At 41.0% G+C, this 16,059-nt stretch overlaps 1 protein-coding gene across 1 annotated transcript in view; it reads right to left on the bottom strand.

Moving 5' to 3' along the window:
* Window positions 1-16,059, bottom strand: part of LOC124407763 (mitogen-activated protein kinase kinase kinase YODA-like) — a 37,871-nt gene that overhangs the window by 9,315 nt on the left and 12,497 nt on the right. Inside the window, exons 2-3 of the mRNA XM_046884261.1 lie at window positions 15,296-15,362; window positions 2,239-3,910 (exon numbers count right to left, since the gene is read on the bottom strand). Of these exons, the coding sequence (XP_046740217.1) occupies window positions 2,239-3,910; window positions 15,296-15,362 (1,739 nt within the window). The remainder of the gene's footprint in view (window positions 1-2,238; window positions 3,911-15,295; window positions 15,363-16,059) is intronic.

The raw sequence follows: 16,059 nt of genomic DNA, 5'->3' as shown, positions 1-16,059 counted from the left end.
ATTTACAAACGACATTAGTGGGATTAACGTTATTGTTATTGTTATTATCGTGAAACGGTAGGGTATTTGTCGTGCGAGGAGGAAAGTTTTTATTTCGATCGATATAATCGGCAATCACCTTCTTCGCAGAGTTAGTTTATTCTAGATTCTTCGATTTTCACCGTCATTCGACGCAATAAAAGCAATTATTTATACAAACAATTTCCACGCGATAGTACAAGTTTGAAAACGATTTGCGTAAATCTAATGCGAAATGTGCTCGGATTTTCAGAAATGGAGAAAAAAATTTCAGGTAGGTACCTATGTACGTGTTATTTTTATTTTCTCTTATGAAAAAAATCCGTGCGAACTTTTTCCGAATTCAAAGTGCCCTGTCAATAAAGAGTCGAGTTTTTCAATTTCGAGGAAAAAGGTATTCGTCGACTTTACGCGATTACATTTCATCAAAGGTTTAAAACGTACGTTCGACCGATTTCTCGTATGTCGAAGAATTTCGCTGTGAGTCTAATCCCTTGGCCATATTGTGTCTCTCAATACAGCTATGCGTGTAGACACGAATCAGGAATTTTTAGCAACTTGGCAAAAAACAGTCCCCGCAATGCTTTATTTACAACCAGCTAATTTTTGTCCCGCTTAATTCGCCAGCAACACGCGAGTCGTATTAATGCGAAGGCCAAGGATCCCGTTTTAATTCTACCCTCGCATTACCGGCGAAATGTTTAAATCTAATATTGTGTGATATTTGTACGGTTTTCCTTTCGTCGGACTTCATTAATTTCATTCTCTTTCAGAAGATTATTTTCTTAGAAAATTACTTTATCGTTTACATTTTTTTTTAAACGATTACAAATAAATTGAGTAATCGTAATATTTAAAACAGGTCGGACAAGTGGATTTTAAATGAATCCTAAAACAAACAAAAAAAAAAAAAAAAAAAAGCAAAAATTTATTAATATTTTCCAACTGAAATCGCAATGTCTTTTCCGACAATATTTTCAATTCGAATTTTTTTCAGCTCTCGCTAATAAGTTGCAAAAAATTTTCACGAGCTCTCGTTCAAATAGTCTTCGATTTTTTTTCATTATTATGAAAGATTAAATTATTATAGTAGCGGAATTTATACAATTCTTTGGATCTCGCGTTATTTTATAATGTTACACAGACGTTCGTAAAAGTTATCTGGTAATATGTCTTTACCGTTTAGCAGTGGATATGTAAATTTATGGTAACCGGCAGTTCTCTGCATATACAATACCGACTAATTGCTAGAGGCAAACTGAAATTTGTACGTAGGTACCTTTGATCTTACAAGTCGGGAATTCCGACGTGTGTAACGTGTGCAACGTGTAATAAACGTATGTAAAATGAAATAAATACATATGTATATATACTCGATGTGGTATTCAAGTTTGAAATTATTATTACCAGATAAAAAGAGGCTGCTGCGACCTTTTTACAATCGGTTTACTCTTCTCCCGATAAATACTTTGTTCACCTTTGTTGTTGAACCGGAGACCAAACTTTCCGTTGAATTCAACCACCGAATTCTCGAGGCAACGTTAAATGCAATTAATTAAATACCTGTATTTTTCACACTTTCGTTATTTTTTATTTCCACTATAAGTAAGAGTAATAATAAATACGTTGCGCTGGTGACTTTTAATTGTTATCTCTTTTTCTCTCTTTCAATGCTATTCCGATACGTTGTTTAACTTTGCAACATCGGTCTGTTTTAACAAACCGTTATACCCATTACGGCTCATCGTCCATGTCGACGCAGGTACGCCTCTAATGTGAGGTAAATATTGGTATAGCTTGCAGCGGTGTATTCGTTGAGTATTATTTACAGAGACCATAGGGCCGCCTTACTCTTATTTTCTTTCTTCTTTCTTTTTTATTTGAACGTGTAATTTATGCTCTTTGAATGAATTCTCACAGGAGATTCACGATCTGAATTTTTCGACATTTAAACGAACGAGTTTGAAGCTGATAATTAAACTAATACTTAAAATAAAAAATTTCTTGCATATTTGCTTCCTTGAGAGTAATTCTTAAAAAAGTTATGATTTTTGAAAAAAAAAAATAATTTCGTTCCATCGACATCGTTAACTTGAACCTCATTGAAAAGAAGCATAACACAAACGGATTGAAATCCGACGACAGTGCCAAGTGTCGAGAAAGTGAAAAGCCGCGTTATCACAAAGTGTTTGCACTCAAAAAGTGCAAACACTGACTCACCTGTCCAATATTGTCCAAGAGTTTGTACTGATTAAGCTGAAGAGCACCCTGTCTATTGTCGATAGAAACGCGCCGACTTTCGCGAAGAGGTCGCCTCCTGGTCCTCGGAGATCCTTGAGGACTGCCGTAGGGCGAGTAGGGACAATACGGATAAATGGGTCTGATCCCGATCCCAGAGTCTCCCAAGAGTCGGTGCGACGCGCCCATTTCACCCGGGGTGGAAAGCTTGCGAACCGGAGGATCGGTGAGCGTCGAAGAAGGTGTGAGGTGTGATCGTCCCTCATTCGCGACGGGAACGCCAAGGATTTCGGGACCCTCGGCGATGACCGGAGGGGCGGTTCCCGTTCCTTCCTGTCCAGGAAGTCGTTCCTCGTCCTGCCGGCTGATCTGCAATGAAATTCGCCTGTCGGCGAGGTTCGGAACACCGTCGCCGCGGTCCTCAGACTGTGTGGAGAGGAGCTGGTAGACCTTGACGGATCTGGGCAGGAGTTTGCCGGTGGCGACGACATCCGGTTCCTGGTCGTTTTGCTCCCGAGTGTTTTCGAGGTGGACGATCGTCGTCGGCGTAGGGGGGACAACAATTTCCGGCGTCTTGTCCGCAGGCCTTTCGAGTATCCTTTCCAATTCTATGCTCGGAAAATTCGGCGTGCTGTACTGGTGGACGATCCTCTTGTTCCGCTGCAGACCAACCTTGGAGGCGAGCTGATTTACGCCGGTCGACGTCCGCCCTGGAAGATCGACCGCGTCGAAGGATTCGACTCGCGACAGGACCTTCGACCTGTTAATCGGGCCTCCGGGTTTCGCCTGCAGGACCTCGGCGTAGGATAGAACCTCGTTTGGTGATTCCGATGGTCTCTTCTGCGGCGGTTGATTCGCGCCGATTTTTCCCCGCCTTTCGACACCCTCGACGTCCCGTATCTCTGGATCCGAGACCTTCTTCTCGTCCTTTCGATCCTCCCGGATCTCTCGGTTATCCGAGCTCTCGGGGTTGGTCGAGTTCTGTTCCTGCTCGTTCCTGCTTATCCAGCTACGCGCTACGGGGACGAAAGTCTCTGATGTTAGTCGCTTCGTCGAGGACCTTCGACGCTCTTTCAACCCCGTTAAATCGACCTCCGAGGTCCTCCGCTCCTCGTCGAAGGTACCCAGGTTGCTCGCGTACCCGCTGCTCTCCCGCCTTGGTGTCAGGCTTCGCGGCGAACGGGCCCTCAGCGACTCCCTGAGGTCCTTAAGGCCCTCGACCTCGTCCTCCTCGAGGTAGAGGGCGCTGTCCTTGCGGACCTCGCGTACCTCCTGCGACGGCGTCGAGCGGATCCTCACGAGCTCCGGATCTCTGCAGGCTGGCGTCGCGGCGCGTTTTGTATCCGGCATAACCGTCACTTCCGGTATCCGCGTCTCCACCGGCGTCTCACCGCCCTCCGAGGACCTAACGATGCCGGCCAGCCGGGACCGGTCCCCTGGGACCTGCACCGAGGCTGAGTCTTCGTCGGCGCATTTCGGCGATTTTTGTACCGGCGATGACTTCGAGGAGAAGACGTCGCCGTGCGTCGATAAACGCAGCTCCAACATATCACCACCCTCAGCTTCTCTGGCTGAAACGGTGGTTTGCAACGGAGAGGCGGCTCCGAGTCTTCTAGACGCTGCTCCTGGCGACTCTTCGTCGACGGCTGTGTACCTGGAAAAACGGAAACGAGGCGCTGTTTAAAATACGGGATAACAACTAATTCTGCATGTTTGTTATAATGCGTTTTACTTTTTTCTCTCCACACGGATATAAAAATAATTTACTTGACCAGAAAATTTTAGTTCTAACGAATAAGAGCAAGTTTAATTAATCTTACAAAATTGCAGCTGATGCAACGAAATTTTTCATGGATGGTTAGTTTACTTTCATTGATTTCCATCACAGCTACATACCTACAGGTTAATTCAACTCATTCCGAAGATTTCTAATAGTCTCAGGTTTTTATCCATACAGTCATAGTCCTGGTTTCCTTTTTTATATTGAATTTTTTTTTTTTTTTTTTTGCCGCACTGACGCAGGGATTCAACGTTATGGCGAAATCATTATACCTATAATTCACGGAGAAATTCTTTGCGTCGAAAATAGGCATAGAAGAGAAAATCTGTTACAGGGGGATTAAACGGTTGACCGTATAATTTAAAACGTATGTTGTTTGAAAAACACCGCCTGCAGTGGCCTGCATTTCTACGAGACGCGATGCGACGAGACGAAACGAGACGAGAATTCGCAACCGGCACATTTATCAATCTATATGTTGCAACATTGGTCGGCGATACTCGCGGATCGAGATGCGTGCAGGCACGCATCAGTCGGGAGATTTACGAGGTTTGTTTGGTTCTAAATCACGAGGACATGCAAGAATCTACGGTGTGAATTACAGATTTCGAAACATCTATTATATGAATTCGAGTAAAATATGGGACAGCGCATTTTTACTTAACTTTTATTCTTAGTATATTTTTATCAATCTTTTAGAACAGTGTTTTCAAAATTACTTAATATTGTCCTGCAAATATCAGCAATCAGCAAACTTTGGATTTTTTATTAAAAAAAAAAAACACTATGTTTGAAAAAGATTTCAGAGTAATCGACTGCGAACTACATTCACTTGGTTTGTTTCTTCCAAAATTCTCCGTTAAACTAGTAGACAGAAATACTAAATTTAGCAGTCAACTCTGATATTTTTTCCTCGAAAAGAAAAACTCTGAAAGCTTCTGATTCACAGGGTTTTTACGAACTTTTGAAGAAAATTTCAGAGTGTTACATAATCATCACGGATATACAGAAAAGTTTCCGCGGAAAGAAAATCGACGGTATTATTTTTCTCCGCCTGACTTCTGAGTCTATCTTTCTTTTCTTCTTCTTCTTCTTCTTCTTTGTATCGTATTAATATACTTCAGTATAAGAAAATTTGCATTTAATATATGCAAAAATCTTCTACGAACACTCAGTCTGCAGAAAGAATTGATCTACGCGTTTCGCGCAAAGTTGAAGTTTCATCGAATTCGTTTAGTAACCGGTTGCTATAAATTACAATATTTGACCATGAAACGACGATATAAACTTAAAATATTAATATCCAGCATAAAAACACGGGGTGATCAAACCGTTGCGTTGGCGAAAGATGAAATTATACTGCACGTCTTATACCATATCCGTGAGTTAATTTGCAATGCAAAATTTTTCATCCAGCAGTGCCGGTAGACATCAGGCACACGCGTTGACAAAATGTGCGCACGTGCATCCCCCCCCTCCCACGTTTTTTCTTTTCGATACAGCAACAATCATGAGCGTCGTGTCTTCTGCGCGGAATGCGAAAATCGTGTATAAACACACGATTATTATCGCGCATTGCTTTCGTCTGCGACCCCGTCTCTTCTCTTCGTTTCTTCGAGCGACTGACGCACTCCGCAGAAATTCAACTGCGTTTACGCAACACCGGGATGTGGATATACATGTTTATATTATTTCGATAAGACACACGTAGGTAACGAGAAACAGAGAGATAGAGCGAGAGATAGATAGATAGAGGGGCGCAGGATGAAGACCGTGAACTGAAACCTGTTTACGCTGATCGTAGATATCAACGTTCGTAAAAATTGTACAGGGTGTTTCTCGGTAATAAAGACCACAGTATTGCAGCTTTTCTGTCAACTCAGGGACAGGAAAATATTCGTAAAAAGGAGTTTACAATTCGTGGAACTGCAATAATATTTCGTTTCAAAGTATAACGCGAAACATCGCGAGCAGAGCGCATTTTGTGTTTCCCGCCTTTTATCGCTCGTCATTATTTTCAGCCCCTGATCAACCGTGACCAGCATTGGCGGGGAGAGAAGGCAGGCAACCCTGCATACAGTGATGTTTTGTCAAAAACACCTTGTAGAAACGTTTATACCAAGCGACAAGTGTTGGTATGATGTCTAATTATTTCACCACACTGCAGGATGACCTTCCATTCGAACTGCAATAAACTTATACGGTGCAGCTGTATGTCGGATGGATTATGACATACAGTTCGACGTGCGTATCTAACTTCCAACTCCCATTGCGGTTTGCAAACGCAGCCGGTTACCGGAAGTTAATTATCTCCATTGTCACGTGTCATTCGTTCTGACCACGTTGTTGGTATTGCTTCGACATACATGTATTTATATATTAAATGTGTCCATGTACCCATCAAACTGCATGGACTCTGATTACTTGCGGTTTATCATAGGAGGTATCGTTATTATCTGCAAGCCTTGACCCCTTGCGGGAAATAACGCAGAATCAGGATGCGTAAGAGTCTCATTTTACGACAAAAAGAATACTGGGAAACCAAACACGACGGTTCAGGGTTCAGAAAAATTGCAAAGCATCATGATTAGCGGGAAAAATATTCTTTGAGGCTTTTTTATCCGTACGCGACATCCAAGATTAATTCTATTTCTCCACTTTTCTATTTCGTTTGAACCCCTCTGGTAATTAATCAGGGGGGGAGAAAATGGCCTGTATAGAATACATACCTACTGTGAGTCTAAAGAGTGTAGAATCGTGACGATTTCACAAACTAAGATCAGTTATTAGCATATTTGACATATTTCAGTCGTTTTTTCGACTGTCAAATACTTGATCATCGCGAAAAATTAAGAGCGAATTTTCAAATACAGCTATACCTAGGTGTATAGTATTTCGTTAAATAAACTGTTGAAGCGTAAATCATGTCCGTCGTATCGAAATATTTTCGAAACGATATCTTCACAGTCACGCAGTTCTATAATTCACACACAAATGTATATCTATACATTGAGCAAGAGCACGTCCGCATAGGTAATTCGAAGAATTAACGCTGCTCAGTGTAGTTTGGTTAATTGGACGGCCATATCTTTGCTCATTAGTACTTGCAGTTGTCGTTTCCATTACACCGATAACGGTACACCTGAACACCCCATACGGAGTCTCTTTTCGTATCTGGTAAGTAAGTTTCATGCAGGTATTTGCGTACCTCATATGCATGGCACACATGTATCCGAACACAGCGCACACCTCTTGCATATGAGGGCTAATAGAAATCGGATTAATTTCTCTGGCACCATCGCCGCCATTATTGTAAGTGTAAAGTGTACCTACATCCGCGTGCGATACAATAATCCACAAGCTCCTCCTGCTGGTTTCCACATAAAACGTCGCGCTGCAGACACTTTGGGAAACAGCACATTCAGAGGGGAGGATTTATGCATGTTGGGGAGAATCGTAAGCTGTCTACCTGAGCACTCGAAAGTTCGACTTGTAAGTCGGCTTGAAAGAACTTTGGCACATGAGACGAATCCATTACTGTAAAGCCGAATCGACTGGGCTGTCGGAACATAATATTGAAAAAAGAGAAAAAAAAAACTCTGTCCAAGTGTTTCTGGGGTCGCTGATGACGAATCTGAAATCATATTTTAAAATTCGGTATCACGAATCCACTCAGTGACCCCAAAAAAATCTGCATAGAGTCACCCTATATATGCGAGCTAATTTAACATTTTTGTTCACCATATTGGATCCACCATCCTGAATGTTAAGAGTCTGATTTCAGATTCGTAATCAGTGACCCGATAATCTGCAAAATACTATCTTGTTACAAAAGTAAACTCGGCACAATAATGTGTGACTCAAAGGGTTAAGCACGAGGTATAAGCACGTGCAACGCTTGCACATAGGAAGAGGATTGATTGCACCCACGTTGGGATAAGTCGACTGGGAATTGAGGCATTAAGAAGCAGGTTGCACGTCGTGCCGGCCAGTTTCATTTGGCACCTTCTTCTTGGATATAGGTGGGTTTAATGGCGGCTCTGCGCGTCGCGACGCCGCTCGTCGCCGACGCTTATATACGCTTTGCGAGCCCCGTGGGAAATTCTATTTCACACGGTGTCAACCTTTACACCTACGAACGCATCCACGTCCATAGACGTCCATTCGTACACACCCTGCCCTGGCTGCCTGGCCTTTCATTAGGGCAAAGTGTCATCGGATATACTGCTCTGTCTCCCCGGCCGATCGGCGGACTTCGTAACTCGCAATTGAAAACACATCGGGTATAGAATACGCTGTGTAATATTCCCGCTTTCCCCAGACGCTTATCGACATCACGTTTTTTTGCACGCCAAGCGATTCCTTTGAACTGTGATACCTGCCTGATTAAAATAGTTTACTAATTTTCTTTTTTCATAATTATATAACTATTATTCACCTCTCAGAATATTATTTAATGGTTCTTCTTCTTCTTTTGCTTTACCTTCTTACTTTTTTTCCTTCACATCTCTACGCCTTCGTAATAACGGCTCGTAATATATTATCGTTGCTTATTTATGAACAAACTCCATCCATCCATTCATCCATCAATATGTCGATCTAACCATTTGCCTATGTAACGCGCCTCCCATACGTTTTTCCTTTGCCTAGCCTCGAGCTTTGGCTATTTCATACAAATAATCTGGTTCCCCTTCTTTTTGGGAGAATAATTATTGCTGTACGTGTCTATAGAATGATGTTCATCGACCCTGATAGACAATCTTTTTGACATATGTCTGTAAAACGTGACCATGGATCATGTTTCCAATTATACCTATAACCCGAGTATAGTATAAACGATTTATACATCACCGACGATTAAATATCGGTGACAAAGTGAATTATTCTGTTTATTTTTTTACCAACAATGAACGACGATTGACCTGTTTTACAGCAAATTAAAGTTTTACAATTTCGCGGATAATTCGGTTCCCTTTAATTAATTATTTGTGGCAATCATCGCAACAATATGTACATATACATGTTTAATTAGAAGACGACTGAAATCCGGGGGTAAATTTCGGCGATTTGTCAAATTTGATTAACGTGCAAAAATCCCGCGGTCAACCTCTTACAAACAAGGCTCTTTTCCCTCGCGCCACTTCTGCTGTTGCTTCGTCGATACTCGATATGACTACACGAAGTTGTTGTACGTGTACAATAGCAACAGCATCATGTCTCTCGGAGCTACCCGCTGCTTGACGCCTGTACTCGATTGCGGAGAAAGTAAACCCTCGTTAAAAAGTGCCTGTAATTCAGGCGTGTCAAAGCCTCCGGAGTATCGCAATCGTCGACCCTTCAACGCCAATGGAATTGCATCCGCAGTGATGAGACGTTACAGGAATCAGCCACCGAACGTACGATCGCAGGTTTCCGCAAATATTTGAACAGCTTCAACTACGGTTGGGTATATGAAGTAAAAAACACTTGTTAACAGCTGAAAATGCGTCGCTCGAACTTTTCGTTTTCTACATACCTACGAATAACAAGTGGATACCTGCGATATCTCATCGACGAACGTGTAATGACATATCAAAGAAGGTATTCGAATTATGGCTACGGTGAGGAGATTGAAAGATGTGAAAAAGCGCTCGCCTTTACCGGCCGACCTTATGATGACTTAACGTTATGCCTACGGTGTTTGACAAGGGCCGAAACCTGCATCTGATTTTCGTTTCGTCGTTCCAAGCAGCGCGATTATTATACAAATGATACACGGATAGACAGTTGGACAACGAATAGGATGAAATTTGAAGGTAGTTTGAGAAATCGTTGCGGTAACACACTTCCATTAGATACACGTGCAGTAACTGTAATTTACTTTTAACGACGGAGGCGAAGCAGGTGTTAATTGCTACTGGAAAAATGAAGGAGATTTCATTGAGGTTGAAGTTCGATCGTAACGGAAGCAATTATTGCAACGACGTTTTGCTTTTTTCTTTAGAAAAACCCGTTATTTCGCAATACTTTAGAATTGTCGTTATATATTTTGCAGATCTCACTTCTGCATAGTTATTTAGTAGCTATAAAATACTGGTCCTTATTTCCACGTTACGTTACATTAACGAGATTACTTTGTCTGCGGCACCATATTTCCTGTACCGAGGTGTCCGATCAGTGAGAATACATCATACAGTAAAATTCTTCTCATTTTTCGTCTCAAGTTTCTTGCAGAGCTATTTCATTAAGACAGGTGCCAAAAATACATACACAATGTTTATTCGTGCAAAATTGAAGCAGTGCCAATCACCGATTTAGACGTCAGGCCAATTACTTTTCACGTCGTAAAATCCGCAGAATTGATGAATTTTGTAAACAGTTGATAGATTTAGTGTCTTGATTATATCGGTGGTGCCTATAATTACCCGTTTCACGGCTGATCAGTATCGCCAATCGAGAATACGTCATAATATTCAGAAGCAATGTATCAATATGTACTCACGATCAGCCCCTTTTCAGATGATTATGATCTGACGAGCCCTCAATTTTTTAAGATTATTTAGCCTACGACCAAATTGACAAAGCAATAATTATTCACGTTTTAATAAAACAGCGATTCCGAAAAGAAGTAAATTGTTTTACTTTCTGAGCAAGGATTGTAAAAGTGCAAAGATCAACATGCGTAAAAGCAAAGAGAATTTCAGTCAATTTCGTAAGATTTCGATCTACCGTTTCAACAATTTTTTAATTAATCCATAACGAGAATCGTTTCGTAGAACTAATTTGCATTTACAAACCGCATTTTGCGAAATAATCACGCAATTAACATAAATCTATGTTCCTTTTTGCCGATAATTAATGAGTCGGTTCGTCTTGATAGAGCTTCGGTGAAAGAGCAAAAGCCTCACTCAATAACATAAGGCAAAACTTGTGAAAAATAAGATACTTATTCTAAACCATTTTACACTTGTTCTCCAAGTAGCGCATTCAAATTCATCAATTAATTATTTAATTAGTGTTTACGCGAATATTGCAAGTTGCAACTATACAACACGCATACTTATAATGTTTTGCCTCCGCGCAGAGTATTCAAAGACCGGAAATTCACTCTCGACACTGCGTAATAGTAGAGAAATTGACGTAACCTCGATTCGCGTGAACCTAATGCACTTTCCGAGTCACAGGGTCGGCATATAAATCCCTGCACTGCGGGATATTTTTGCGTTAAGGGTCGACGTTGCGCCCGCGATTTATACTTGCGCCAAATATGACGCAGCCTGCTTGCAGCGGATCAATCGCGGGAAAAATTTGAACCTTTGAAAATTGCGACGCATATTGCAATAGTATAATTCGATTCCATCGCACCCTTCGCAATGATATTTGGGTAATTTAAAATTTTGTTTTCGATACCGTGCTGATCATCAACACTAATTCCAATGGTTATAGATGAGAATTTGTAACCGACGTGACGTCACTTTTCTAGGCTATATAACACTGATAGTAATTATATTAATTGAACAACTGTATCTTATAATTCTTACCTATATATTCAACCAGCCCGTGCAGCTGTGAATAAAAAATCCGTGTAAATAAAAAGTGTAATCCTTTTTTCAATCCACTTTACAGGACATCGTCGTCCGAAGTCCAAGGTAAAAGTATAATGAAAACTCGTTCAACACCAATGCACTAATAAACCAACAATCTCACGGAATGAAAACTCGTTGAAACTTTCAGATTACCTAATGAACAGTATACCCACACTATCATCGCCGCACTTTGCCCGCTGTTTACACCTCTTAAATCGTGTTAAATAAATAAAAGCAACGAACTAACAAGAGTGGAAATCCCCGAACTACCCCGCGTGTGTCGCGATAAAATCTTATCGGTGAAATAAAAATTCGAAAAAAATTCAAAAAACGAAAATAACAATCAGAACGAGAAAAAGAAAAAAACAAAAAAAAAAGAAGAAGAAAACAAAAAGAAACACCACCAACACCGCGCGACGGCTCTTTTCTCTACGTAGCGGTAGAGGAACAACCCTGACCCCTCTAAGGAGCACGTGCGTCTGACAGAAGCGTCCGCGTCGGCTGATATCCTCTACAAAACGGCGGGTATCGCGCGGCGGGCCGTTTCTACACCCGACTGCGGCTGCCCACTGAATTCTCAACCATCGTCGAACCTCTCCGCGTCTTTTCCGATCCCCCCCCCCCCCCCCACCCCCTCCACCCCTCTTGCCCTTCCACCTCCTCTCCCTCCTCCTCCTCCTCCTCCTCCTCCTCCTACTCCTCCTAGTTGATGCCGCTTACTTCTACTTGTTTCACTGTGTAGTAGGTGCGATGCAGGTCTAGAGACGTGCGGATAGAACGACGTCGTCGAACGTCGTGATAACAGGTATAGAACACGTTGGGTAGACAGAAAAAAACGTGGCTTATCCTGTGGACTATGGATCACTGTAATCGTATGAAACCGAAGGAGGTGACAGAATTGATCTGTCATTCCAGGATTTTGAGTTGTATTATATGTATGTATATATATATATATGGAGGTAGAAATATTGGTCGCCGTTTAGAAGAAGGAACTTATTTTCAGACTGGTTGTCTATGAAATATTTGTTTTTCAGCCTCGACGTTGTAAGACTTTTCGATGCCGGAGTTAGAGTGGAATAACTTTTATGTCGCTCAAAAGCTCGGGGTGATGGAGCAATTTTGACACTGGATTCGGCTTAATATGTCCAAAAACGTAGAAGGATGATGGCGAGATACTTTTTTGCGTGTATGGATCTGGGTGTATGAAATGAAAATCATATTTATGCTGTAACCAAAAAATTTGGTATATGTATGTCATTTTTTTATAATTGTTATTACAGTTACTCGTACCGCAATTTCTTGCAACTATTGAAATAATTTGATGTTGATGCAGCGATGAATGGATGTTAAGGCGTTGTTGAGGGTAGAAAATGTGCTACTGAGAACCATAATTAACATTAAATAATTACTTTTACAACGTTTTCTCGTAATTCTGATAATATTTAAATTGGTGTTGAATATTTACTTCGTTGTGACATCGATTTTACTAAAGAATTTTCTAGTAACTATGTACAGTAATACAAATTTCCTGTTTCCAGGCAGCCTGGGACCTGCACTCGTTCAGAAAAAAAAATTTCCAATCACGAAAAGATTTTCGAAAATATTTTTCACACGGCACGATAACATCGAACCCCTGGCTGCACTTAAGAATTTCATGAAATTTCAATCTATCTCCTAAGTGAATTTTGAAAGGTCGAAAAAGAAATATTTCGCAAGAACTCAGATTAAACCACATCCGGGATAAGCTGCACTCGGTTAATCAAGGTTTTAATGTATTCTGCAGATAAGTAAGTGGTCTTCGCAGAAATTCTAAAATAATTCATGTCTGAATTATAATATATTATAAGACTCTGTAAGTTATAAGAGGAAAGTCTAGTTCGGCCATAAATCATTTTGATTTCTGCAAAAAACCACTTGCTACACGTATAACTGTATTATATGTGTGCGTAGCAAATTTTAATAAAATTATACGAACAGTTTCGAAATTATCGCGTGAAAAGTGTAGTTAAAAAATTACCGACCATTTTTCGAATAACCAAGCATGTTACTCAAGGTCAAAGTTCGCACTTTCAATTCCCTGAGAAATATTTGCGCTTTACCATAATTCGCAACATCATTAAATCTTAGCTTTTTCATTTACCATACTGGCAAAAAATTGAACGCGTTCTTGCTCGGTGCGATTATTTATTATCCTACTTGTAAGTTTCATTGCCAAAAAGTGACATCTTTCGAAAAGTTCGCCTTATACTTTAAGTCCTCCGACTTTTCCGCGACGAAGTGATGCACGGGAGTTCATCTTTCCCTCGGTTTCTTCAGGGGTGACATTCGTGCTCCGTCAATCGATGCAACGCGACACCATAAACTCGCTTTGATGTCTTCCGGCGAACCGAATTAACTGGTATCCATGATGAATTTCAACCACCGCGCGCATTTGCCCGAAAATTTTCACCCCTTTTCACTTTTTCACGCTGATCATTGGGCCCGAACGAATTTATTACGCTTTTCGCATTCCCGCATTTGCTCGTATGCATGGGGGAGATATTTTTAAAGCAAAGTTTGCACCTGCTCTTTTTCCGATTGATTCATTTTTTCGCATGCTGTAATGTCTGACTTTACCTGGAGTTTTTTTAATATAAATTTCGTCACTTTTTAAACAACATTCTCCGTTCTTGAGACTGTATCTTTTTTTGCACTACTGTGAAAATTCTTGACCCTAATTTTACGCAAACACTTGAGAATAAAACTAGGTAAATCGCATAGTCAAGAAATGCAAAGAACTCCCAAGAAGCTTTTCGGAACATTGCAGATATAACGAATATATAGTAAGGGTCGATCGCTTTCTGAGGGTGAATTCAAAAAGTAAGAAAGAAAAATTTGCGAAGAATTTCTTTCAACGTCTGTGAAAATTTCCTCTATATCTAACTTTCAATTCGCAAACTTCTGCGACAAGTTATTCCTCAGAATTATGCGGTGTAAATTTCAGAAGAAGTTTACAAGAAATTTAAGAACAAATACCGCGGATCTAAGAACAGCTACGAACTTGGTCGAGTTCTCGCGAATTGATGTTTCTACCAAACGTGGAATGTTCACTCCAAGTATGGAGGAACTCGGGAATTCGTAACTCATTCCATGCGACACCGCAAGCATCCTCTATTCGCAAACGATATTATTGCGTAACCTCAAGACAATGGGGAAAGTAGCCAACTATAATTAGCGAAAAGTCTGGCAATTGGTGGTCAATTATAAATGACGAATCGGTATTTCTAAACGCGCAGAACGTTAACCAACGTCGTGTAAAAGCGAGTGCAACGAGTACCACAAACCAGAAAAATTCGCACGATTTTTGCAGACCCTTCGAAGCACTTCATGTTTTTGATTGAAACAAACGCTGAAATGTTTTTTTAACGAATCGGAAAACTTCTGCGTTAGTTCCATTTAGATCCATCAAGCCCAATGAGAAATCGCCGTTGGGTGCTCATCTTTGGGAGTAGTTTTCACCCCTCTAAACCGTTCTTCTACTCAAAAAGGAGAAAAAAAAAAAAATCGTGTCTCTCGAAATCAGAGGGGGACACCAGACTGATGTTCACTGTAAGGCAGACTATCCCTCAGCATAAGCGTTAGACGTCGCATGTTCAGGTTGTTCAGGTATAGTTAACGACCGGACTAATTACTGTAAATTATTGCGTTTACTTGCCTTGGAATGTCACCGATCCTGGGTGGTCGAGTTTTACGCGGACATGCGTCTCCCCAGACGTTGCCAGCTGTAACAATAAATGCGGAGTTACGTTATTTATTTTTAACGATTATTTCAACATTAACGGCGATAAACCGACTTATGCAAGTCTATACGTATAGCGTAAATTATTATGTCGATGACGGGCAACCGCATATTATTCACATCCCATGCACGACACACACAGAGATTTAAATTCACTCGATACCGTGCTTACTTTTTTGCCCTCCCCCTCCTCTTATCACTCCGGACTCTGCCCTGATCTTGAGTTTCTTCTCCGCCGCGTGTATCGGCTTTGTAACAACTCGCAGCTACGCTAGTAATCGATTATTCGTTATCACTCTGGGGAGATAGCCTTTTCAACTTCGTGTTGTGACCGATATGCAAATTGCCACACTCGAGGCTGAGGGACAGTTACTTGTCAATTAATACAAGTGGCAACCCCTTTTCTATTCACTTTTAAATTATTAAATAAATCAGCATTCGGATTGTCTGTCGAAAATGCGTTACATAGTTTATCCAATACGAATGTGCATCGCTCAGAGAATTTACATCGGATGGTATTTGTAAATTTGTCAATTGGCAATGTACATCGGCGGATGGATTGTACGATTGTGCTTGTATATTGCAATCGAAAGAAAAGTATACGACAAGTATGCTCGACATGAAACGCAAATACGGTAGGCATGTACGTATATGAACATCAAATTGTGAAAGCCGAATTG

The sequence above is a fragment of the Diprion similis genome, chromosome 6 (genome assembly GCF_021155765.1).
Source record: "Diprion similis isolate iyDipSimi1 chromosome 6, iyDipSimi1.1, whole genome shotgun sequence".
NCBI lineage: Eukaryota > Metazoa > Arthropoda > Insecta > Hymenoptera > Diprionidae > Diprion > Diprion similis.
Note: the sequence above shows the minus strand (reverse complement) of the source record. Positions and strands in the feature narration are given on the sequence as shown.